Source organism: Canis lupus, chromosome 8 (assembly GCF_011100685.1).
Source record: "Canis lupus familiaris isolate Mischka breed German Shepherd chromosome 8, alternate assembly UU_Cfam_GSD_1.0, whole genome shotgun sequence".
NCBI classification, from domain to species: Eukaryota; Metazoa; Chordata; class Mammalia; order Carnivora; family Canidae; genus Canis; species Canis lupus.
In genome coordinates this window covers 69018237-69044043 of record NC_049229.1, presented here as the reverse complement: position 1 = coordinate 69044043, position 25807 = coordinate 69018237, and the positions used below count along the sequence as shown (strand labels likewise).

Genomic DNA, 25807 nt, shown 5'->3' with positions numbered 1-25807 from the left:
TCAGCTTTTAAATCCTGTTTCAGTGTCCTGGTCCATGTTAGATCGAGAACAGGAAAATAGACCAGGCAAGCTTGCCTGTCCATTTAAATCGCATTCCGACTACAAACAGTTCTCAAGCAGAGACACGGGTTAAATGTTTGACTTTCAAAGAGCCTCCTAGTTGCAAGCAGAGTTAGAACAGATAGAGTACGAAATGTCAACAGAACCAGTGATAAAAGGGTATTGACTAAAGTGTACTTCAAAGCAAGGAAATTCTTCCCATGGATAATTCAATAAATCATGCTTGCTAAACATTTATTTTGTTACACTGAGGCTAGGTACTGCAAAAATGAGATGAGTAACTTACCTATTTTTCCAACCTGGGGAAATATCCTCTCTCTTAAATGAAGTATATTGATGGATTTACTGAGCCCACAATTCTAATTCATTGTAATAACGAAATCCAGATCATTTCAGAATGTGAAACATAAATCCGTGCCTGCAGACCTGCCGCACAGTAAGAGTTCTTTGTGGCTCAGGTACTGTACCTGAGGCAGCATCACCCTCCAAATGGAGGGTGGTGTTGTCCTGCCTCTCTGCTTAGGAAGCCCGCTTTATATAACATGTGTACATTCTAAATGGGAATGTTTGTACTTCCTTTGGCAAGCAAATTGGCCTGTGTATATTCTTTGTTTGTGATCTAATCCAGCAAGGCCAATTACAGGAGCAAAGCTTTGGGGCATAGCATGACTAATCTGCCTAATTAGGCCTGCTCTTCCAGAGGCCAGCCTTCATGGGTGGCTCCTGTGGGCTTCTGGAGCAGGAGGTCTCTACCAGATTTCCAGAGTACTTAAGGATGTATTTTTACGTTTGTCTTTCTTGTGCTTATTTTTAAACATTCAGTATGCAAATACTTGGGACAGCTTGATAAGACTCCAAAATACCATAATATGACTATTTCTCACTGCATCCCTCCTTAATTTAGGATTTGAAAGCCTGTTTTTGTTGCTTTTATCTGTTTCCCTGATGTCTAGAGTTGTGTTACTGTCCTCTGTAGTATTGTTTAAGCTTCAACAAATACTTATTTCAAGTGTGCGGAATGTAAAAACAAGGTCCAATGTAGAATTCTGTATAGTCAGTGCAGGGAGCATGTCACACACATTTCTTGGCCTCAGTGGCATTGAAGCAACCTTTAGCATATTCGCTGTGTCATAAATAACTGTGTGTCATAACCATTTGTACCATAGTGTCTCATAGTAATCCATACCACTAGAACAGCACGAAAATAAGACATTTGGGCCACGACTTGCTGTGTGTCTGTGGGCAAGCTCCTTCACCTCTCTGAGTGTCAGAGGCTTCAACTGGAAGAGCACAGTGACTGTGGTGCCTGCCTCTGAAGGGTGTCGTGAGGCTAAGGAGATAACGTGTGTGGGGGCACTTAGCACAGTGCATGCCACGTAAGAGCAGTCGTGTTCAGCAAAATGTTAGCTATGGTGGTATTTTTAGCCTTCATCCTCATTTCCTTTGTCCAGGATGAAATCGATTCTGCAGTGAAGTTGTTGTTATCACTGAAAATGAGCTACAAAGCCACCGTGGGGGAGGAGTATAAGGCCGACTGCCCTCCAGCGAGACCAGCACCTGAGAACAGTCGTGGCCTGAATGCCGCAGAAGCCGAGGAGGACTTTGTGGATCCGTGGACAGTACAGACAAGCAGTGCTAAGGGCATTGACTATGACAAGCTCATTGGTATGTCCTGAGAGAAACCCCAGCTTCTATAAGTGATTCCCTAGAGTTGATCCCATCAGTGTTTTTTTTTTTTAATTTTGAATTATAAAGCCAATCAAGCTTCAATGCCAAGAAAAAAATAGATCCTAAAATCTTTTTGTCACGCATTACATCCCAAAAGATTGTTTTTAACAGATAATAATATAAAACTTACTTCACAATAACGATCTGTAATAGATAGCTTAGCATAAGCTTTTTCCCTTTCTTTGAGCGATTCAGAACTTAAAGAAAGGTCTGTTGGAATAGTATGTTTGAGTCCTTTAAAGCACCTCTCTACTTAATGGTTAAAGTCAGGAATGGATTACCTAAATCTCTTTTCCAGTGATACTGATTGTGGAGCTGAAAAGCTGGACGTCAGCTTAAGAAGAGTAACTCCTCACAGAGCAGGTGGCCACTGGCAAGCCCTTCCTCACAGGGCTTCCTGCTCAGGGAAGTCCTTACTCTGAGATCACTGGTAACCACTACAGGAGAGGCGTTACTAAAATGTTTTTTTCAAAGTCAAAAGCCATTTTTCATAATTTAAGTCATAGACCATCAGTGAGGGAAAATTTGTTTGAATTCAAGTTAATTTAATGCAGCAAATGAAATATTAAAATTACAGTGGTCAGTGTCCATACATTATACCTTAATAAGCATCTGAAAGAAGGGAGGTATGAAGAGTTGCTAGGCAGACTGAATTCTGGATATGCTTCCCATCAAAATCCAATCCCAAACAAAACAGTGATTTATTCTGTAATTTGTTTCCTGTTTTGCTGATTGTGATTTCAGCTGTCCTTGTTAACATGAAAGACATTTGACTCTGGGTTGAGAGAAGGGCCTGGGAGCAGAAGGCCTAAAAAGGTCTGGGTTCATTTAGATCGCACACAATACACTAGTTTTTCCCCTTCAGTATTACCCGGTTGCCAAACCTCACACCACCTAAGATAGTTCTATCTCGTTCCAATTCTGTTTTCCAGTTCGGTTTGGAAGCAGTAAAATCGACAAGGAGCTGGTAAACCGAATAGAGAGAGCCACGGGGCAGAAACCACACCGCTTCCTGCGCAGAGGCATCTTCTTCTCACACAGGTCAGGGGCTTCCCCTCGTCCTCTCCTTTGAATCCCAGACAAGCTGCCTGCTCTTGGGGACAGTGATAGCCAACTGTCTGAAGACTGGGGGTCCACCTTCTGTCCATAACTGGCTGTGGGGTCATGGCCTGTCCCTTCATCCTCAGGCCCTTTATTCATTTACAGAATATTTACAAAGTGGAGGCCACATACACAGCAGATGAGATGTATGCCAGGTTATGCCCTGTAAATCATAAAATGTCATAAAGACAAAAGAGGTTTCTACGTCCAAGTTGAACGTTTCCCAAACGATAAGCAGTGGGCTTCCTGAAATTTTGTGCCCTCTTCCTGCTATTGTCCTGGCCTACTCATAAATCCTATCATCAAAAGAGAAACTAACAGAGTGTACCTGGAAGAGACTATCCCTACCCTAGACTATAAATTCCATGTAGATAATAATCAGAAAATGGGCAGGTTCCAAGTTTTCTTACCTCACCCATCCCACGGGTTAGCCCATTTTATGGGACATGGTAGGGTTGTTCTGTTCTGCTTGCTCCTCACGGTTACAGCAGAGCACGCACAGGACCGAGCTCAGCAGTCTGCCAGAACTCAAGTTCTGCGTGCCAAAAACTCCGGACCCTGCTCTGCCTTCGTTCTGGACAGAGTATAATCAAACCTTTTACCTTCATTTAATTCACGTTTTTAAAGTATACAGTTCAAGTTTTTAAAATGGTCTTTAGTGTTTTCGTAAGGTTGTGCACCCATCACCACCACTAATTCCAGAACATTCTCACTACCCCAGTAAGATACCCCGTCCCCATGAGCAGTCACTCCCCCACCCACACCACTGGCAGTCATGTTTTCAAGTTCCCCAGTGTGGTGGCCTGTATTCATACGTCCTTCCCTTTCATACCTGAATAGTCTTCTCCCGAATAGATAGACCCCATTTTTTGTTTATCCATTTACCAGTTGCTGGGCATTTGGGTTATTTTCACTTTTGGGCTCTCAGTGATGCTGCTCTGAACATTTGTGTACAAGTTTCTGTGTGGATAAGTGTCTTCAGTTCTCTTGGTGGGAACACAATTGCTGCATCTAGTAGCTCCAGAATTTTCTGAGGAACTACCAAACTGCTCTCCACAGTGACTGTCATTTTGCATTCCCACCAGCAATGCACAGAAAAGAGTCCTAGTTCTTTTTTTTTTTTTTTTTTTAAGATTTTATTTATTCATGAGAGACAGAGAGGCAGAGACACAGGCAGAGGGAGAAGCAGGCTCCATGCAGGGAGCCTGACGTGGGACTCGATCCCGGGTCTCCAGGGTCACGGCCTGGGCTGAAGGCAGCGCTAAACCGCTGAGCCACCCAGGCTGCCCATGGGTCCCAGTTCATATCCTCACCAATACTTACTGTTTCCTACTTTGTATATATATTTTTATAGCCATTCTAATAGGTATGAAGTGGTTTTTCATTGTGTTTTGACTCATGATGTTGAACATCTTTTCATGTGCTCATTGGCAGTTTTTATACATCTTCTCCCCCCACACACACACACACCTTTTTTTCTTTTTTTTTTTCTTTTTTTTTTTTTTAAAGATTTATTTATGGGACACCTCGTAGGTCAGCGGTTGAGTGTCTGCCTTAGGCTCAGGGCGTGATCCCGGGTTGGGGATCAAGTCCCACATTGGGCTCCCTGTGAGGAGCCTGCTTCTCTGTCTTTCTGTGTCTCTGTCTCTCTCTCTCTGTCTTGCTCATGAATAAATAAATAAATCTTTTTAAAAATTAAGGATTTATTTATTATTTCAGAGAGAGAATGAAAGAAGGGGAGCAACCAGGAGGGAGGGGCAGAGGTAACAGGAGAGGGGGAGAGAATCTCAAGCAGACTCCCCACTGAGCACAGAGCTAGAGCTGGATGCAGCAGGGCTCGATCCCAGGACCAAGAGGTCATGACCTGAACTGAAATCAAGAATTGGAAGCCTAATCAACTGAGCCACTCAAGGGCCTTCCTGCCTATTTTTTATATATTCTTCAGTGGAGAATATCTACCCTGATCCTTTGCCTACTCTTTAATTATTTGTTTTTTTTATTATTGAATCATAATAGTTTTTTGTGTGTTCTGGATTCTAGTTTCTACCAAATGTATGATTTACGAATACTTATTCCCATTGTATAGATTGTCTTTTCACTTTATTGATAATGTCCTTTGAAACACAAAACTTTTTGATTTTTATGAAATCTAGTTTATGTTTCCTTGGTTGCTTAGTGTCTAAGAAACTATTGCCTAATCCAAGATCATGAAGATGTGCACCTATATTTTCTTCCAAGAGTTTTATGATTTTGGCTCTTACATTTAGGTCTCTGATCCATTTCAAGTTAATTTTTTTTTTATTTTATTTATTTATTCATGAGAGACACACACAGAGAGAGGCAGAAACACAGGCAGAGGAGGAAGCAGGCTCCATGCAGGGAGCCCGACGTGGGACTCGAACCCAGGTCTCCAGGATCACACCCTGGGCTGAAGGCGGCGCTAAACTGCTGAGCCACCAGGGCTGCCCAATCAAGTTCATTTTTATATATGGTGTGAAGTAGGGTCCAACTTCATGTTTTTGCATGTGGATATCTAGTTATCCCAACACCGTATTCTGAAGACTGTTTTTTCCCTAATTGAATTTTCTTGGCACTCTTGTTGAAAATCAGTTGACCTTATATTTAAGGGTCTGTTAAATTTAATACATAAGTCTTGATTACTATGGTTTTGTTCTAAGTTTTGACATTGCAAAGTGTGAGTTCTTCAGCTTTATTCTTCTCAAGATTATTTTGCCTCTTCTAGGTGCCTCGCATTCCTGAGTTAATTTTACAATCAGCTTGCTAATTTCTGCTGGGAAAAAGACAGCTAGGATTTTGATACGGATTGCACTGAATTTGTAGATCAGTTTAGGGAGTATTGTATCTTAAAATGTTAAGTCTTCCAGTCCATGCACATAGAATGTCTTTCCACTCAGGGATATAGTTTCTTTCTGGTGGTGTTTTATAGTATTCAGTTACAGGTCTTACACTACTTTTGTTAGATTTATTCCTACTGTTTTATTCTTTTTGATGTTTTACAAGTAGCATTTTCTTAACTTCATTTCCAGATTGTTCATTGTTACTTCTGAAAGAAAAACACACTCTTCTGTGTCTCCTCAATTTTCAGCACTTTGCTACAACACCATTTCATGGGGCAGCCCAGGTGGCTCAGTGGTTTAGTGCCGCCTTCAGCCCAGGGCGTGACCCTGGGGTCCCGGGATCGAGTCCCACATCGGGCTCCCTGCATGGAGCCTGCTTCTCCCTCTGCCTGTATCTCTCTCTCTCTCTCTCTCTGTCTCTCATGAATAAATAAAATCTTAAAAAAAAAATTTCACTTCTGACACCAGATGTGGCTTTCCACACATCAGGCAGTTCTGCAACACCAGCTAGGTATTCTACAATTTAACTCGGTCCTGATACTGTCCATTTGGTCCTGACACTGTCCATTTGGACCATTGGGTCCCTCAGGTTAAAGGCTTGGTCCTAAAAGACAGCCCCCCCTCAGCCTACTTCAGATGCTAGTCACAAGTCCAGGTTGTCATCTGTAGACATCTTATAGATCAACCAGCTATAAATCAGAGGTTCCCATAACCACCTCCTGGGGTTCAATTAATTTGCTAGAGCAGCTCACATGACTTAGGAAAATAGTTTACTTACAAGATCACTGGTTTATTATAAAAGGATATAACTTAGGAATAGGCAAATGAAAGACATGCAGAGGACAAGTTATGTAGGAAGGGGTGGGGATTCCATGCCCTCTCTGGGTGTACCACCCTACCTACACCCACACATGTTCACCAACCCAGAAGCTCCCCAAACCACATCCTTTGGTGTTTTATGGGGGCTTTATTATATGGGTATGACTGATTATATCATCGGCCATTAGTGATTAAGGTCAATCTCCAACCCCTTTTAGGAGAAAGGGGTCAGAAAAGTACCAACCTTCTGATTTGGATTGGTTCCCCTGGCAACCAGTCCCCATCCTTAAGGTTACCTAGGGACTTTCTAAAAGTCACCTATTAATATAAACTTAGATGTGGTTGAAAAGGGCTTTGTTATGTGAATGTCACATTTATCCCTCTTATCACTTAGGAAATTCCATGGATTTTAGGAACTCTGTGACAAAGACCAAATATATTTCTCATTATAAATCACAGTTATCTCACTACTCTATAGAAATACAACTGACTTTTGTCTGTTGATCTTATATCCTGCAGCTTTCCTTATTTCATTTATTGGCCTAGTAGGTTTTGTCTTTTTTTGACGATTCTATAGGATTTTCTGTAGAATCCGACATTCTATAGGATTTTGAGAATTCTGTAAGGCATTATTCTATATGTAGAATTATGTCACCTAAGAATGAAGCTAATTTTACTCTTTCCTTACAATTTGGATATCTTTTTTCTTGTCTGATTGCTCTGGCTGGAACTTTTAGTACAGTGTCAAATAAGAGTGGTGAGAGTGGGCATCCTTTTACTCTTCGACCATTAGCTATGGATTTTCCATAAATGCCTTTGATTATGTTAAGGAAGTTTCCTTCTCTTGGTTCATTGAGTATTTTTATCATGATAGATGTTAGATTTTGTCAAACTCTTTATCTGCATCTGTTGAGATGATCATGTGGTTTTGTCTTCTGTTAATATAGTGTATCACATTTCATGCATTTTTGTATGTTGAACCAACTTTGCATGCCTAGGATAAATCTCATTTGATCATGATATATCATCCTTTTTATGTTGCTGGATTTGGTCAGAGAGTTGCTGAGGATGTTTGTGTCTGTACTCATAAGAATCTGTAGTTTTCCCTTGGTACCTTTGCTTGGGGTATCAGGATAATCCTGGCCTCAGAATGAGTTTGCAGATATTCCCTCTTTAATTTTTTTAGAAGGATTTGTGAAGGATTGTTAATTTTTTTTTTTTTTTTTTTTTAAGATTTATCCAATTCATGGGCCACCCAGGTGGCCCAGCGGTTTAGTGCCTCCCTTCAGCCCAGGCCGTGACCCTGGAGACCCGGGATCGAGTCCCACGTCAGGGCTCCCTGCATGGAGCCTGCTTCTCCCTCTGCCTGTGTCTCTGCCTCTCTCTCTCTCTCTCTGTGTCTCTCATGAATAAATGAATAAAATATATTTTTAAAAAAAGATTTATCCATTCATTTTAGTGATAGAACATGGGGTGGGGGGAGTGAGAGGGACAAGCAGACTCCCTGCTGAGACTGACATGGTGCCTAACCCCAGGACCCGAGATCACGACCTGAGCTAAAATCAAGTCTGATGCTTAACCTACTATACCACACAGGTGCCCCTATTAATGTTTTTGTGTTTTTTTGTTTTGTTTTGTTTTTTTGATAGAATTCATCATGAAGCCGTCTGGTTCCAGGCTTTTCTTTGTGGATCATTTTTTGATTACTAATTCAATTTCTTTGTTTGTTACAGATCCGTTCAGATTTTCTATTTCTTCTTGAGTTAGTTTGCTAGGTGCTTCTCTCCAGGAATTGGTCTTTTTCATCAGGATTGTGTAGTATGTGGGCATACAATTGTCCTTAGTATTCCTTTCTCATCCTTTTTATTCCTACAAAGTCAGTAATGTCCCTTTTTTCATTCCTGACTTCAGTAGTCTACTTTTTTATCCCCCCTTGGTCACTTTAGCTCAAAGCTTACCAATTTTGTTGATCTTAAATCAGAACTTTTTATCTTAGAATTTTGCAGCTCTCACTGCCCATGGAACTTACTTTACTTCATTGTAGTGACCTTTAGTCTCTTGGCTTAGGTCGTCATAGGACTCAGATTTGAGAATGCCCCTCTGTCTGATTTTATCATCTGTAAGGTAGGGCATTAGGGGAGAAAGAGCATGGGCTGTCAAGCTGCAAACTGTGGGCTTTGACTGTGCTCCTTCACCTGCAGAAAACCATCCTCACAAAGCGGAGCTTGGTCAGCAAGCCTCAGTGCATTCCCTGCACTCCCTGGAATGCCTTGCCCCCAGGCACTGATGAGGGGCTCTCAAGGACTGCAAGAACAGCCCATGGGACAGCCACATTGTGTTCTCTCTTGTAAGCCCATAACAGCCAGAGAAGGACTCTTTTCTTCCAGAATTAATTTTTTTTATTCTTTCCTTATTTCAAAAAGTGTATGAATCGTTCCTTGGAGGTTTAAAAAAAAAAAAAAAAAGCCCTAAACACAAAAAAACAGTTCCCATAATCCTGTGAGCCCAGAGAGGAACACTGTTAATCATCGGTGTGGGGTATGAGGAGGAGTCACTTGTTAGAATACTCTTGTATGGAGTCTCCTACCCAGACCTCTGGAAAAGATCCTCTTTTATTTTGGGACATTTTATCCAGAAACAAAAAACAGTTATACCCTAGAGTAGTGCTTTCACACTGTGGTGAACATTGCGATCACTGAGGGAGCTTCTTAAAAATACAGATTCCCAGATATCACCAAGATTCTGCACTGAAGCAGAATCTCTGAAGGTGGGACCCAGGTAGAGGTGATATGACCAGGTGATTCTGATGCACAGCCAGGAAGGAGGACCCTTCGTATACATTATCTGTGAACCCCAGTTCTGGGGGAGGGCAGATGAGTCCAGAATGACTCCCAGGTGAGGACACTTGGTCCCAGCCTGGCTGAGGAAGCCCAAATCAGATCTCTAGCTGAGGACTTCCCTCCACACTTCCAGGAGGTCTTCCTCACTCCCATCCCTGAGTTAGGACTGTGTGGAACTGTGCAGTCTTGCCCATTCAGGGTCTCCAGAGACTCAGGACTGAGGGTTCTGACTAAGAATTGTGTAGTGTTGGCTTGGTGTCATTCCCAAGAACAGGTGTAAAGCAGATGGTATGTGAACACCAGTATTTGAAATTTCCAAAGGGGTTCCATCAACTGCCTAACTATACCTCTCTTTTATCCCAGGCCTACGTGTCTTATACTTTTAAAACAATCACAGAGAGGGGCACGTGGGTGGCTCAGTCGGTCAAGCATCTGCCTTTGGCTCAAGTCATGATCCCAGGGTCCTGGGATCAGGAGCCAGGTCAGGCTCCCTGCTCAGCAGGGTGTCTGCTTCCTCCTCTCCCTCTGCCCTGCCCCTGCTCATGCTTTCTCTCTCTTTCTCTCAAAGAAGTAAAATCTTCCAAAAAAAAAAAAAAAAAAATCCTAGGAGAAAGAAAACCATGTCAGAAGTTTCCTGTCATTTTTCTAATATGGGCACCAAGAATAACCAGCTCTAATCATTGTGTTTTCTCTGTCTCTTGCAAGTGAGCGTTAGCGCTTTAGTGTTTCTCTCAGAAAATCACACCATTTCCTCTTCTCTTTTTTTTACTTTAGAGATATGAACCAAATTCTTGATGCCTATGAAAATAAGAAGCCATTTTATCTGTACACGGGCAGGGGCCCCTCTTCCGAAGCCATGCATGTAGGTCACCTCATCCCGTTTATTTTTACAAAGTAAGTACTGCATCAAATGCCTTTTATCACTTTTATTAGTGAATCAGGAATGTTAACTTATAAACCATATCTAGAGTGACAGGACACCCCTAGTTTATTAAACAAACAAGGTATGAGGGACCTGGTGCCTTTGTGGCTTCTGTTCACTTTGTTTCTGGTGTCACTTTAGAAAGCATGGCAGGATGGAGCAAGCATTGCCTTAGAGTTAGCCAACCTGTTTCCTCCTGTCCCTGTCTCTGTGACCATAGCAGAGTTACTTTACTGACCCTTCATTTCCATGTCTGCAGGAGGGAAGTGATGATACCTGCCTCCCAAAGCAATCACCAGCCTGCAATGTAGTATAAAGCATCTAGCACAGAGCTGAGTTAATACATGTAGTTCCAGCCCCACAGCATAAGATGGTGTGATTGCCTAGACAAAATTTGATGGACCCTGTTGGTAAGAACTGTGTTTTGGGATGCAGAACGGGAAACGAGATGGCAGCCTTCTTCCCTGGTGTCTTGTAGGTGGCTGCAGGATGTGTTTAATGTGCCCTTGGTCATCCAGATGACAGATGACGAGAAGTACCTGTGGAAAGACCTGACCTTGGACCAGGCCTACGGCTATGCCGTGGAGAATGCCAAGGACATCATTGCCTGTGGCTTTGACATCAAAAAGACTTTCATCTTCTCTGACCTTGACTACATGGGGTAAGGAGAGGGTGCCTGGCTGCCTTCTAAAAAAGCAGATGTAGACGGCAGGTCCTCGAGCCCATGCTGGGTCAGACATATCTGAAATGGCCTAAAGACTTGGGGAATGATTTCCTTCCTTTATGAAACATTAGGATGTGGTTTATTGGTCTCGTTCACCAGCTGAGGTTCCCATTCCCAGCCTGGGACAGAATTGTAGTTTCTCTCCAAGGACAGTTTGTCAAGTTAGGGTCTTTCTCTTTCTTGCAGTACCTTTTTTGTCGCAGAAAAAAAGACTCCCAGCACATTCAGTACTGGGAGTAGTACTTCAGTACTTCACAGTCCAGTTGTTTAAATCTGCCATTCAATAGCCAAAATATTGCACTCAGAAAATCCTTGAATTGAATCTTCTGAGGTCTTCGTCATCCCAAACAACTACCAGAAGTGTGTTAGAAAAATAAGACTTTGTCAGGTGTCCCAACAAGAATATACTGTTCAACTCAGCAAGTACTTCCTGAACACCTGAGATGCCATGCTTCTCGCGAGGCACTGGTGATCCCCGAGGATGTAAGAGGTGTGGCCCCCGTCACTGAGGGCCCGTTATCAGGCCAGGGTGCGGTGAAAGCATGGAGCGGGCTGTGTTGAGACTAAGTGTGGAGGAGCTTGCTTATTACCATTTCCCCAGAATATCTCCTTTATAGGATGACTGGTGGCTTTATATCCAAAGAGAGAAATAGTCACCTTGGTAAGAATTTTGGCCTTTCTACCAACTAGTAAATGAATTCATAACTTACTTTTTTTATATATATATCATTTATTTATTCATGAGAGACACAGAGAGAGAGAGGGAGAGAGGGAGAGACACAGGCAGAGGGAGAAATAGGCTCCATGCAGGCAGCCCAACGTGGGATTCGATCTCAGGTCCCCAGGATCACGCCCTGGGCTGAAGGTGGCACTAAACCGCTGAGCCACCCCGGCTGCCCAATTAATAACTTTCTAATATTACCTGTGAGATTTTTGAAATCACGTCTCTGTGGCCATGGAGGCATTGTGGTGTCCTTGAGGAAACACGGTCTTTGAAGGAAGAAAACAGACCCGGGTTCAAGTTCTGGCACCTCTGTTTAGTGGTCATGAGTCAGAACAAGCCTGGTCCATGAAATTGGGTTACGTGAGACGTTAGGTGTCATCATTATTATAATTTTCATGGCTCTTTATTAACATGTCTCCCTCATTCCTTAAAAGGACCCGATTCACCTGCTCGAGCGCTTAGCCATACCCTGGGTCCTGCTGCTCTTTTCAGGGCCGGGCTGTGCTGGCAGCTACCCAGTCACTGCGTCCTCTGGTGCTGCCATTTGCCTCCCACAGCAGCCCCTCACGGCCTCATCCCCCAAAAGCCAGTGCCCTCCAGAAAGCACAGATGGTCTTGCCACGCCCCCACCTGCACTTCTCCCACTTGTGTCATCATGATGAAGTGTTCACTTTCCATTTAGCTCACAGGCCCCTCTTTCTTGGAGTACCTTTTTTGTCGCAGAAAAAACATTTGGCCAGTGTTCCTCTCCAGCATCACTGCCACCTCCAGCTAGATGAAACACTCTGCAGTTCCATACCCCCACCCCCACCCCGTCTTCTCTACCCAGAGTTCCCACCCCCCTCCTGACCTCACCTCTCCCAACGCAGAGGAGGCCTACTCAGTCTCCAGACACATGGGCAAGCATCCCCTCTTCCTGGGAGCTGTCCCTCCTACAGCCAGATTCATATGCACCCCTCAGCAGCCCAGGCTCCACCTTGGCCATATCTGGTATGGGGTGAGGGGTGACCCTATCCCGCTAGGTCAGTAAAACAGTTACGGAGTGCTCTCTGTGGCCAGTATCCTCCTAGGCCCTGAGAACACAGCAGTGAGCCAAGCAGAGTCCCTGCCTCCCTGAACTGAGGTGCTGGTGGGGTGGGAACAAACACTTCTCATAAGCCAACAAAGATGGCCAGAGTGGTAGGCATGTGAAGGGGAAGTGCATGTGAGAGGGCCACCAGATGACTCATCCTCCTCTCAGCACATTCTGAGAGAACATGGGGTCTGTGGTGACTTGCCTAGCCTATCTCTGCTCACAGCACTTGGTATCCTCCACCTTTGCTCTGCAGGAACTTCCTTTTTCTACATTAACCCAGAGTAGGGATGAAAACACAAACAACATGCAAATCAAAGGGTCCGTGCTGCCTCTTCTTGGAAAGACCTCTTAGGTAGAACCTAAAGTCAGGAGAAAAGTCTTAAAAATTAAATCCTGTTTTCAGATGTCTTACTCCCTTTAAGAGTATTTTAAACAGTTGGGCATTTTACTTTTTTCTTGAAATTTAACTTAAAATTCAGGTCTTTGATTTAACAAAGCTCCTTCCTGGTCTTTAGAGGCTGAAACTATAAATAAGCTACCCTCCAGCCTCTCTTTGGGTGGGAATGAAGCAGCTGAGGCCCCTGAGAGGAAAGAAGCCTGTGGCAGGCAAGGCTGGCTCTGGGCACCCTGTCAGCGCACACTTTCCTGGCTCTGCACATGGGCCCGGAGAGGCCTTCCTGCCAGGAGCCATAAGGCATGGAAAGACACCGCCCCAGGAACCTGAGAGCTGGTGTTCCAAACTTAGCTCTGCTCCCGGTTGATTTGGTTCCTTTGGGCAAGTCCTTAGATTCTCTGAGCCTCTGTTTTCCTGTAAGTCAAGGGTTTGGTATTAGAGGCAGTCAGGCAGACGGGTTCGTCTGCATGCTCATCCTGACCACCGGTTACTGTGTGATAGACACCTGAGTTACCTGCCCTCTGCCCGCTTGCTCAGCCCACTCATTCACGCAGTAGGTATTCCTTGAGCATCTACTACAAATTACACTGACCCTGGGGAAACAGCTGCCAGAAAGCAGCCCACAGCTGTGTCAGGGAGAGTCGGCAGGTAACGATGACAAGCCAGGTGGTGATGAGTGCTGTGAGGACAAAGGACAGGGGTTTGCTCAGTGGCCAGGAGGTCATGATGCCAACGCCACAGTTTCATGAGAACTTAATGAGGTGCGACATATAAAGTGGCGTTCGAGGAGTACCTAGTGAGTGCTCAGCAAATGTATGATCTAGAAATCACATTCAGCATGTGATTGTCACATGTCACATGTGAGTGTCACATGTCACTGGTCCTGTATAAGGTAATCTGGAAAATGTGCTTTAAACTGTGTGAGTGTGAAGGGCAAGCGTTCTCCCCCCAAGGCAGTGTGTGGCATTCAGCCATCACTCAGGTCTGTTCCTTGTCCACAGGGGCGAAGTCTTGGCATGCGGGCCCTGTGTCGCACTGCATGGGCACTCAGTGTGCCCCTGGGGAACCGATCCCCTGCCTGGGGAAGGCTGTAGCGTTCATGGGGCAGCCCCTTCACTCATCCTCTAGTCTGTGTGGCATGAGCACTGGCTGGCAAAGAAGTAGCCAATCTTCCGAGTAAGGTCAGTTATCTTACTCAGAAGTACTGCTCAAACACCACAGGGCTGGCGTCCTGTCACAGGGAGTACCATAGACTTCCCTCCACGTGGGGCTGAAGGCTGTCATGTAGTGTGACCACAGGTGGAGGAAGGCTGGCCACCTGCTGATTTGTCCTGGCGGTTAGAATTTGCAGTTGCCTCCACCCGAGGATGTGTGGAATCTTGCTGCGGCCCTCTCCCCCAGGTGGCAGACAGCTACTTGTCATCATTAGGGTGTGAGCAGCGTGAAGCATGCTGTGGTCTCCCAGGACCCCTCTCCAACAAGAGGTAGTTCCTGTCTCAGCAGGACCACAAAACAGGCATCTTTCCAGGGAGCACTTCGCATGGTGCTGGGTTCCTGGCGCCTCTTCTCTCTCTGACACTGTTCCCCCGCCCAGCCAGTGCTCTGGGCCCGAAACTCAGCAAGCTACCAAGTGAAAGCCCCTCTCTCCCCTATCCCTCTCCTGCTCCTGAATGGAAGGGACTCTGCTCAACCTGCCACAAACCCTGGAGCGGGGTCTTTGTTTTTATAGCCCTCCCTGCCTCCTGGCTGCCCCCACCCAGGCAGCCAGTGCCCCTGGATTTCTGACACCCCGCCCTACTCCCACCCCCCGCTGTCACCCTAAAGTCATTGAGGAGTTTTCCATCTAGGGACAAAGGCTTAAACTCCTTCAAAAGCTTCCGGACGTGAGAAAAGCATACGTGTTGCAGCCAACCGAGCCTGGGTGTGGATCCCAGCTCCTGTATTCTCTGGGTCTGTGACATGACCCTTAACTTCTCAGAGCCTCGGTGTTTATCTGGAAAGTGCGAAGCTGCTGCTTCAAAGTGAAGTAGAGTAGTGTTGACCCGTGTCCAGCACTTAGCAGAGCTCCTGCCACATGATACAAACATGTAGTAAATGTTAGCTTTCCCACTTTTTCCTTTTCTGGAAAATGGGAGAGTAGAGCTGCTGAGTATTAGAGATGCCGTGTAAGAAGTCACTCTGGGGGATGCCTGGGTGGCTCAGCAGTTGAGTGTCTGCCTTTGGCTCTGGGCGTGATCCCAGGGTCCTGGGATCTAGTCCCACATTGGGCTTCCTGCATAGAGCCTGCTTCTCCCTCTGCCTGTGTCTCTGCCTCTCATGAATAAATAAAATATTAAAAAAAAAAAAATGTTACTCTGGGTCCTTCCCCCTCCCTGTGTTTGCTGAACCCTCAGCCTAGGTCCCACTGGTAGCAGAATGGCTGCCACAGGTCCAGGCCTCTTACCAACATCCCTCACCATCCAGGAGAGAGCATCTGGTCGTTTGAATCAACCACTGTGGCCCAGCCCTGTTGCTGCCTTGGTGGCTGGACGTGTCGGTTTCTCTGCAGACACACTGGCAACAAGATTCAAATATCTGGCCTCCAATAACACAGAGCAGACTCTGTCTCACAGGAAAGCTCTCTTGGGATTCCCAGACCGGAAGCTCTGCAGCACACTTGACCACTGACCTGGGCAGAGTTTAAATGCTCCATGTTAGCCACTGAATCTGAACCTGTTGTGTTCCTGCTTCATCCGCCCGTCGCCTGGCGCTGGTTTCTATGTGTTTCCACGGCAGCTCCACTTGGCCTGTCACAGCTCTCTGCCTAGAGATGCCTTCTGGGCACCTTCCTGCCCAGTCTGTGTCCTCAGCCCACACCTGCGCACTCGTACTTCACCATCTGCGGCTTTGGCCTCAGCAGGAAGCCACCCTCTGAACCTGGGGTTTCATTCCGATTGTCTTTGCAGGATGAGCCCAGGCTTCTACAAGAATGTGGTGAAGATTCAGAAGCACGTTACCTTCAACCAAGTGAAAGGCATTTTCGGTTTCACCGACAGTGACTCCATCGGTAAGTGGAGTCCTGTGGCCTGGGGTAAAGCGCTGGCATCTGCCCCTTGGCCCAGATACCTCTCAGGTAGCAATGTTTGCCCCTCACCTCCCCACAGTGAGCCCAGGGGCAGGTCTTCCCAGGACCCAGCAGAGGTGGTGCGATGCCTACAGTCCCATTTCTGGGCCTTGGGGTTGCACTTTGAGGACCATCTGTCGGCCTCTCACCCACTAAGAGGTTTAAAAGGAAGAAAGAAAAGGGTGGGGGTGACGAGTTCCTTTGCATGCTCATGAGGTCCCAGCCAATGTGGGCGCCTCTGATGGAGGCCCAGGGGCTAGAGGAGGACCTCCCCTGATGGTCAGGAGCCTCTCTTTACCTGGTAAGAGGATGGGCTTGACCCATAGAGCCCACCCTGCCCACCCTCACAGTCCTGTGACTTGGCCTCCTGCACACACACTCTTAGGTCCCTCTCCATATACTTCTGTGCCTGTCAGACGCGTCAGCTTTCTCTTTCTAGATCCTTAGCTCCTGAAGCAAAGAATTGATCCCTGAGACTTGTGGGCCTCCTAATCCCCTCCCCTACTTTGTTTTTGGAATACAGTTCCAGGCCAAGCAGCTGCAAGCCCAGGACAGCATCCCGGCCTGTGCCTGCCAGTTTGCCCTCTGGGAGGGGGCACATCCCAGGGCCCTGTCAGTGAGGGACCTTCCAGGACAAGTGCAGAGAGAAAAGCCATGGAGAGGCCTCACTGGGAGGCTCTTCACATGAGCAAGACCCTTTTCTTTGATGTTTCAGTCAGATTAATTCCTGACAGTTGGGGCATAAACCCTGTGCTTTTGAATGGGTTTTTATCCATGGAATGCTGCTTTTTAATGGGAAGATATCTCAGGGAAGGTGGCCCTCGGCAAGTAGGGAGACAATAGACCTATAAATAGCTGCACACACTGTGCTGCCAGACAGCCGGGATTGAGTTCTGGCCCAGCCAGCTGCTTGCTGTGAACAGTCCGAGCCTGAATGTCCACATCTGTAAAATGGGGGCTGTGTGGCACTTCTTCCTAGAGTTGTGAGCAGTAGATAAGCCTGGTGAAGCCCCTGAGCACAGAGCCTGGCACCCACACACGGAATGGCCCCCATGGCTGTGTGTTTTAACAGGGTGCTAGTGGTGGTGGCAGGCATTCACTTGGTACCCCAGAGAATGACAGGAACCCAAAAATGGGATGTCCCTGAAGTAGGGAGAAGACCCCTGCTAGGAGAAAATATCACAGAGGCAAGACTTTCAGGGGAGAAGAGAAGCTATGCCCCAGAATTAGTCCTGTAGCACCAGGCCGGCCCCGCAAATGCCTGGGTGTACCCACATAGCACGGCGGGTGTGGGCTGGCCCAGCACCACTCGTCAGAGGTTACATGAAGGTCAGGGCCCTTTGACCACTTGTGCGGGCCAAAGCAAATAGCAATAGCTGTGTTAACAGCAACATCCAAAATACTGAAAACAGATTTAGGTACCAGGGTATCGTAATTTATAGTAATTAAAGGTGAGAAACAAACCATGTGCCCATAGATAGAAACTGTCTCAACACTACAGGACACCTTTACAGGACAGAGGGTGTTTAATAACCACATCGTAAATGTCACCGAGTGAGGGAAGGGGTAAGGAAAAAGCTAGATAGAGCATAATCACAACAGAAATGCAGAGAGAAATTAAGGAAACCTGAAAGGAGGCCCACCCTGGGACTGTAGATTTGTCTCTCCTCCCTACTGTTCTGTGGTTTCAGATTCTCTTGAGTGATGATCACATCTCTAAAGGGGAGAACACCTATTCGTGTTCATCCCTTTTGCTGGATGAATTAACCAAAACAGGAATTGGTGTCGTCCGTAAAAATATTTTGTTTACGCTTTCAGGGAAGATCAGCTTTCCTGCCATCCAGGCCGCCCCCTCATTCAGCAACTCATTCCCTCAGATCTTCCGAGACAGGACAGACATCCAGTGCCTCATCCCGTGTGCCATCGACCAGGTCAGGAGGCAGAGTGAGGTGGTCCTCGGTCTGGGGCGCTGCACTCTTGGATGGGAAAGGAGGTTTTAAAAGGTGTTGGGCGGGGGGCAATCCTGTTAGCGAGTTGGGGGCCCGGGAGCATCCCGTGGTGCCAGCTGTCCTCAGAGGTCCCTCTCTTCCCCCAGGATCCTTACTTCAGGATGACAAGAGACGTCGCCCCCAGGATTGGCTACCCTAAACCAGCCCTGCTGCACTCCACCTTCTTCCCAGCCCTGCAGGGGGCCCAGACCAAGATGAGCGCCAGCGACCCCAACTCTTCCATCTTCCTCACAGACACCGCCAAGCAGATCAAGACCAAGGTGAGCACTGCCCAGGGCGGAGGGGCAGCCTGTGTACACAGGGCGGAACACGCCCCACAGACCTGCACACACACGTGTCCATCCAGCCTGCTCCGCCACAGCATTGGGTTCCAGGATCAGTGGCTGCTGCCTGCGACCTTGAGGTGGCCTGTCCCTGGTCCCACCCTGCTCCCAGACTTCAATTTATTCTGTGTCCTTTCATTTAGGGAAAACCTTGGATTTTCCTTCTTTTTTGTCTTCTCTGCGTTTCTCACAAACACTCTGCTCTGGAAGCTAAGTCATGGCAGTTTTCTTTAAAGTAAATGATAGAAAATATTCCAGTACGTTTGAGCAACAGCCGTAGTCCAGCAAATGGACCAGGTGCTTTATGTTTTCTGGCTTTATTTCTTACGGGGGGGTGGGGGGGGATAGTGGTGAGTGCCTTTAGAGGGATGAGGGCCAGAGAGGATGACCAGCTTGACCAAGGTGGGGCTTAGGGGCCACATGTTCTCATGGAGACTGGGAGTGGGAGGGTGCCCTTCAACAGGACAGCCCTGTCCAGCCCAGCATGCAGCAGGCGCTCAACAAATATTTGTCCAGTCACCAAAGAAATGAGAATTAGGAATTTGTTTGAGCTTTTTTCTTTCCCAGGGCCCTGTTTCTGTTGCTCGGGGCTGAACTGCCAGTACAGGTACAGTCCCCCCGCTGTCCCACAAAGCTGTCGACATTCTATTTGGAATCAAGTGTGTGTTTGTGGGTGAGACGTTTACAGCGGAAGTGACCAAATCTATTTGAGTTGTGTAAGGCAACCCTCTGAGTCACTGCCCCTGACCCTTCCGAAGTTCCTAGCAGGTTCTGGTTGACAATAGGGAATGTCCAAACCCTCTTCCAGGAAGTAGGCCACCGCCAACTCTCTTGGAAGCCGGTATATTTAGGGCTTTTTCTTCCCCTTTCACTACTTGCTGGAAGTTCCAAAGCATGGAGTACAAAAGAGAGAGAAAGGCTTCTCTTCTCTCCAGAAGAGAAGGCATTTTGTTTGCATTTTTAGTTGTTTTAAAGAAGTTATTTTTGGGTCTGCCACATTTTTTCTTTTTTTCTTTTTTTTTTTGTTTTTTGTTTTTTTGTTGCCACATTTTCCCCACTCAGGGACCAGCAAGACCCCAAGGGCAGAGTGGGCAGTGAGCATGAAGTCAGGAAGCACACAGCTACAGAGGCCACCAGGGTTGTGAGCAGCCTGTGAGGCAGGACAGGATCTGGCCAGGCCCTTGTTCTCAGTTCCCACGCCCACCCTCTACTCCAGAATCAGCCTCCACACCGGCCAGGGGCAGGACATCTGCTCTAGCCCTCCCAAAAATAACAGCAGTAGCCTTTGCTGCGTCACCACATGCTCGCCCATGTAATCTCACTGAGTCCTGACAACCGCCTGGGGAGCCGTGTCTGTCCTGTAGGCAATGAAACCAAGACTCAGAGGGCCCAGGCAGCTTCCTACATCCACTACTTGGTTGTGGGCACCAGAATGCAGCTACCAGGATCCAAAATGACGGAAGCAAGTGAGAGTGGTGAGGCTGGCACCGGAACCCACTCCCTGGCTGCACAGGCCCTCCTGTGGCCTGGAGTCAGGAGCCCCAGGTTGTCTGCACCCTGCCGTTTCACTGCCTTTGGCCAGTGTCCTTGCTGTCCTGGGAGACCTCTGCGAAGTGGGCGCAGCTGTACTGATTTCATAGATTCGAGACAAGGCTCTCATGAGACAGCGTATAACAAGTGTCTGTGAGCCGTAAAGTGCTGCCCAGATCGAAGAATTTAGTTCAGAATGACGACCTGGTCAGCTCCTTTGCAGTAGAGGCCAACACAGGCTGGAGGCTGTGGCACGGGCCGGCCTGAGCCCGCCCAGCCGGTGCCTCCTGCAGGCAGCCTTGGAGTGTGGAGCTCCCTCTTCTGCGACGTGTCTGTAGCACAGTGCACCAGCCTGGCCACCCACTTGTGATTTCTGATCACAAGACCCTTTTAGTGGCCACTCGGCCCTGAGGCTGGGAGCTCCTGCACCCCAGCTCAGCTGTCCCCTTGGATGGTAGCAGCCAGAGCACACCAGCTCTTGGAGTTTGGTGGTTGAATCAGGTTCTCCCGTCGCCCCTCAGCCCAGACAGCCTGGCTACGCATAGTTTCCTTTTACGCCAGATCATACTGGTTGTGGTACATGTCACTTGCTCTGTCATTGTGGATCCTGGTAGCTGCATTCTAGTTCCCATAGCCAAGGCTGCTCCCCACACCAACCCAAACCCAGTGAGTGAGGCCCCAGCAGCACTGCGGAGTGGCCAGTCCAACACCAGGCAAACGTAAAGCTACTGTCAGAAGACTGGTGTCCCAGGAAGGGTCAGCCCGGCTCTGCTATTCACTGCTCCATCCAGGAAGTCCTTGACACTGTGCCCTATTTACACATGTAAGGTGGCGAAAGCAATACGGAAGTCACTGGGGTGTTGGGAATTAAAGGATGTCGTAACGGTGATGCCCACCATTCATAGCACATCTTTGTGCCATCATTCCCGAGGGGCTCGCCCAGGGAGGAGTAGTGTGTGGGTGCCAGCGGCATCCACGCATCCTAGAAAACATACAGTAGGCCCGCCTTTCCTCATCTTGCCCTCAGACCAGCACCAGGAACCGTCCCGGGGCCCTCGGGTCTCCTTCAGATCCAGCCCCTGGAGCCCGGGAAGCTCTGTTCTCAGGACTTGCTTCCTAGCCCTGGAGTGTATTCCCTGAGGCCCAGGAAGAGGCCCCCGTCAGCCCCCAGCCCCTGGCCAAGGGCGCCAGAGCTCGGGAGAGCCCAGAACTGGCACTTTCTCTTCCTGGTTGTAGTCTCCGTAGTTCTTGTGGTTTGCTTGTGTTGGATTTATTTTACAATTTGCTCTGTTTTGTGAAGGAGAGGGAAGACGAACGTGCACTTGTCTTTATTCTGCTCTCCCAGCGTCCTGCCGTCAGCACTTTCCCTTCACGGGGCGCACGGAACAGGGGCTCCCACCAGAGGGGTGGGTTTCTCTGGCCTCCCCACTGTCGACCTGCCGCTGTCTGTGCCCCAGGAGCATCTAGTTAGTGATTTGTTCTGAGGTCCTGGGGAGGAGGAAATAATCATCTCAACCTGGGAACCGACAGTTCCACCCACGCTTTTCCCCATTAACGGAAAATAGGGTGACATTTGTACATAGTGGGTCTCGCATGCTCGTGGAAGAAGGTTGAGGACACTGTCGTTTTTGGCTTTTCTTCTCTCTCCCCTTAGCCCTGCTTTCTCCACGATACCTTCAGTGATTCCAAAAACCATTGTGCTAGTTTCTGAGCCTATTTTTCAGCCCCCAAAACTGCCTATTTTGAGGTGGGGCTGCCTGCAGGCACTGTCTCCCTTTGCACTTCTGGGCTCTGCTCTCCCTTTTGAGCCCCATCCTTGTGGCTCCCATTCTCCCTTCCTCGGCAGAGAAGGCAGCAGCGACCCTTCCCAGTTGGTCTCTTTTACCCTAAAGGTGGTTTGTGTCCACCCATCACCTGAGGACCCTTCCTGCACGTTTCAGCATGGGCAGTGCTTTGGCTTTCCCAGCTCTGTCCTGTGTTTCTTGGGGGGTGGGGTTCAGAATGCGTCCGCCCTCCTTTCCCTGCTTCTCTTCGGTTAGCACCTTCAGTGCCACTTCTCTTCAGTGGCACATACACTGGCTTGACAGACAGGGAGGAACAGTTTGTGGGGCTGCCCCTCCCGACTGTGCACCCCAACCTCCCTGCCCTGGGAGTCACTGGCCCAACTGCAACACTCAGCTCCCAGCCAGTTTCCACGCACATGGCAGCCCCAACCAACTAGCATCTCTGCTCTTGCTGGCGCAGGTCAACAAGCATGCGTTTTCTGGAGGCAGAGACACCATCGAGGAGCACAGGCAGTTTGGAGGCAACTGTGACGTGGACGTGTCCTTCATGTACCTGACCTTCTTCCTCGAGGATGATGACAAGCTTGAGCAGATCAGGAAGGTGAGCCCGCAGGCTGCAGGGTCCAGCTGGCCCCTGGCTCTCTCACGTGGGACATGAGGGGTGGTGGGAGCCCCTCAGGGCCTGGGCCTCGGGGGAGGTCCAGCTGCCTTCAGCCACGCGCCAGGTAGCCTCGGGACAGCTAGTTCACAAAGGAAAGCACAGGCTGCAGTGCAGTGGCCACCCACAGCAGTCTCCCCTTGCTGGACACCACAGACAAGTACATCCAAACAAGACAGAATCAAAGCTAAAACAACTCCCCCACCTAGTGAGCGGGGCCTGTGTTGTGGTGTCAGCAGGTGCTTCAAGGCTCACCTGGGTGAGGCAAGTGTCCTGGTGCTGCCTCTTGGCGTGCGGTCTGGGGGAGAAGTATGAAGGGCCCAAAGGATATCTGTAGCCTTTGCCTCGGGTTTTCCAGTCCTCAGAATCTTGCCCACGTAGCAGTCCTAAGAGAGAACTCTCCATAGGAACATGTTTAAAACTGATTACAGTGAAAAATTCAGATCAGACCGTACAGCACCGGGAGGCGGAGAAGCTGGCAGGGCGGGAGGGGGCAGCCGGGCGTCCGGTGTGGGGACGGCGTGGGCAGTCGGTGGGAGTCGTGGCCCCTCATCAGTCGGGGTCCTCGGCATTGTAAGAAAAGCAGAGTTTGAGGTGCAGTTTCTTGTACTTCTGAGCGCAGCCCTGCACCAGGCTTCGCATGGGTGCCGCAGGCTGGGCTGGCGCCCGGAGGAGGTGAGGGGCCCAGGCGCGTGGGGCGGCTTGTCATCGTGGTCTGTCTCCTCCGGGGCAGGATTACACCAGCGGCGACATGCTCACTGGTGAGCTCAAGAAGACACTCATCGAGGTTCTGCAGCCCTTGATCGCCGAGCACCAAGCCAGGCGCAAGGAGGTCACCGACGAGATAGTGAAAGAGTTCATGACTCCCCGGAAGCTGTCCTACGACTTTCAGTAACGCTCCTTTTATATGTGCTTATAAAGAGATGTAATTTACCAGTAATTCCAGCCCAGTCAAATCAGCACGACCCGTAGGCTCTGCCACACGGTAATTACTGGCCTGGTGTCTGTAAGCCCTGTGTGCGTATCAGTACTGTTTCCTCCCGTGACGTCCTCCTTTCTGTCTCCTGTGGGCAAAACCTGTGGGGGTTTTGGGGTGATCGGGTGCCACCTAACATTTCGTGGTCAGACAGTCCAGCTGGAGTCTCTCCCACAGAGCAGTCCCCACGTGTGGGACCTCTGGCTCCCTGTCCCCTGGCCAGTCTGTGGGGTCCACAGGACAGCTCCTGCCGTTCCCCACGTTCTCTTCAAACCTGCTCTCTGGAAGAATATGGAGTCTGTATGTACCTGGAATCTAAACGGCATTATCGTAAATTAAAACATGTTTTGGAAAGTGTACGTGGGGGAGTATAACGGGCACAGATGTATTTCAGCCCGTGTCTAAAAAGACTTAAGAGAAGAATTGGCAGCTGATAGCTTTGTGATGTGTTTGGCTGAGAGCACCCCCAGCTCGAAAGCTGCTTTTCATGTGGAATATTGGCCCGAGTTGGCCGGGCTTTGTTAAATTGAGCTTTCTGTGGGCAAGACTCCAGTTCACTTACCACGCTCCACACCATGCATGTACCGCACTCCAGAAATCATGCTTCTCCCTGAATATACTAATACTTGGTTTCCACCAGATAATCCTCCACACTCCGCCCTGAAAGCCAGTGGCCACTTCACGCTGGTTGTGCCAGATGCTGAGGGGTCTGTTGTCTTTGCAGATGCTTTTGTTTTGACACTTGACTGGCGAGGAAGTCTCTCTGCACAGAGCAGTGCCCTGGGGCAGGTGGATGTAGCTAGAAAGTGCGGCAGCCCTCAAAGCCCTGAGCGGCACGTCCACGGGAGGCCTGGTTAATCGTGCGCCCTGTGGAGTTTGGAAAAGCAGAAGACCTATCTCAGGGAAGGCCCTTGGTTGAGGTGTCTGTGCTTTCTGGAGGTGCAGGGTCCACTCCCTCATGTCACTTGTTGGCGTGAATAAACTTCCTTCAGTCCTGCGTGTGTGGCCGTTCTCTGTTGGGGATTCAAGGAGGGAGCAAGCCCCTGTGCTGCACCTGCTGCCGAGCGCTGTGGGCCGTGCAAGGGCGGCCCTTGAGTCCTCCAGGCCACCTGGGAGTGATGTGTCTCAGTGAGCAGCTGTCCTCCGCAGACAAGGGCGTGGCCACGGGGTGGGCAGCGGCGGGGCTGGGTGGTGCGGGAGCCAGACTGGGGTCTGAGCTTAGCTGCCCGTCCAACCGAGGCCCTGCCAGGATGGGCCCTACGCTCCCTCTCCCTGCCCAGCCTCACTTGCCGGTGGGGAAATGGAGGCTCAAGAGAGGGCAGTGGGATTTGTCCAAGGCCACACTGTGTTTGTGACAGAGCAGGCCTGTCCTGCCTCTTGCTGTCTCCACACACACACAGACGGACCATTTGACAAATGAGGGCACCGAGGGTCCCACCCTGGGAGGTGCTCAGGTACCAGTGTGTGGCACAGCCTCATCCGTCTCCTCCCCCACCTCAGCGCCCACTGACCAGAGCCCCAGTCCGGTTCCAGTTCACCTGGTGGCTGTGGCCCTCCTCAGCTAAAGGACATCCCATCACTCCCTGCCCCCATATCCCGGGTGTGCTGTGCAGATAAAACGAGGGGCCACATGGCAAGTCCTCAGGGCAGCAGGGCAGCAGTGGCTGTCGGCATTGGGGCCACAGGAGGGAGGGGCTGTGGCCCCTCACAGGCCAGCTCCTCCCACATAGGCTGTGTGACTTTGGGCAGGCCACCTAACCTCTGGGGACCCCCACCCCCTCCCTGGAGCAGAAGACTAATGATACCTCATGTTTCAGCCTTAGCCGCAGCAGCAGATCCCTGGCTCAGAGGTCAGGTGACTCAGAATGGTCACTGCTGGGAAGGGCCACAGCCACTTCCAGTCCCCAGTTTGCTGAAAAACAGGATCTAGGGGATCCCCTAGAGATCCCCCAGGTTAGGACCGACCAGTGCAACAGCCCAACAGGTGTTGGCAGGAGGTGTAGCGTGGGGACTCCTGCCAGAGGAGCTCCTATTTGCCCTTGTGGGTGGGTCAGGCCCCCACGCCCCAGTCCCCCAGGCTGTGGGGACAGCGGCTGAGCCGTGGCTGGGCACAAGGCACAGTAGACACTGGGAGCACACTGCCAAGGACACACATCAGGACGAGAACAGAAGGGGGCTC

General features: G+C 49.0%; 1 protein-coding gene across 6 annotated transcripts in view; it reads left to right on the top strand.

Moving 5' to 3' along the window:
- WARS1 (tryptophanyl-tRNA synthetase 1) overlaps positions 1-24625 on the top strand; it is a 34189-nt gene extending 9564 nt beyond the window's left edge. For 4 of the 6 annotated variants that reach the window (XM_038545724.1, XM_038545727.1, XM_038545726.1 and 1 more), the window contains 10 exons: positions 1512-1725; positions 2721-2829; positions 10181-10300; positions 10807-10989; positions 16191-16291; positions 18167-18279; positions 18444-18617; positions 22455-22595; positions 23386-23543; positions 24353-24625. In XM_038545724.1, coding sequence (XP_038401652.1) covers positions 1512-1725; positions 2721-2829; positions 10181-10300; positions 10807-10989; positions 16191-16291; positions 18167-18279; positions 18444-18617; positions 22455-22595; positions 23386-23543; positions 24353-24374 — 1335 coding nt within the window. In that variant the 3' untranslated portion in view covers positions 24375-24625. Of the gene's footprint in view, positions 1-1511; positions 1726-2720; positions 2830-10180; positions 10301-10806; positions 10990-16190; positions 16292-18166; positions 18280-18443; positions 18618-22454; positions 22596-23385 lie in introns of all 6 variants that reach the window. The other 2 variants (XR_005363785.1, XM_038545728.1) reach the window with 2 other exon arrangements.
- Positions 24626-25807: the final 1182 nt, after the last annotated feature.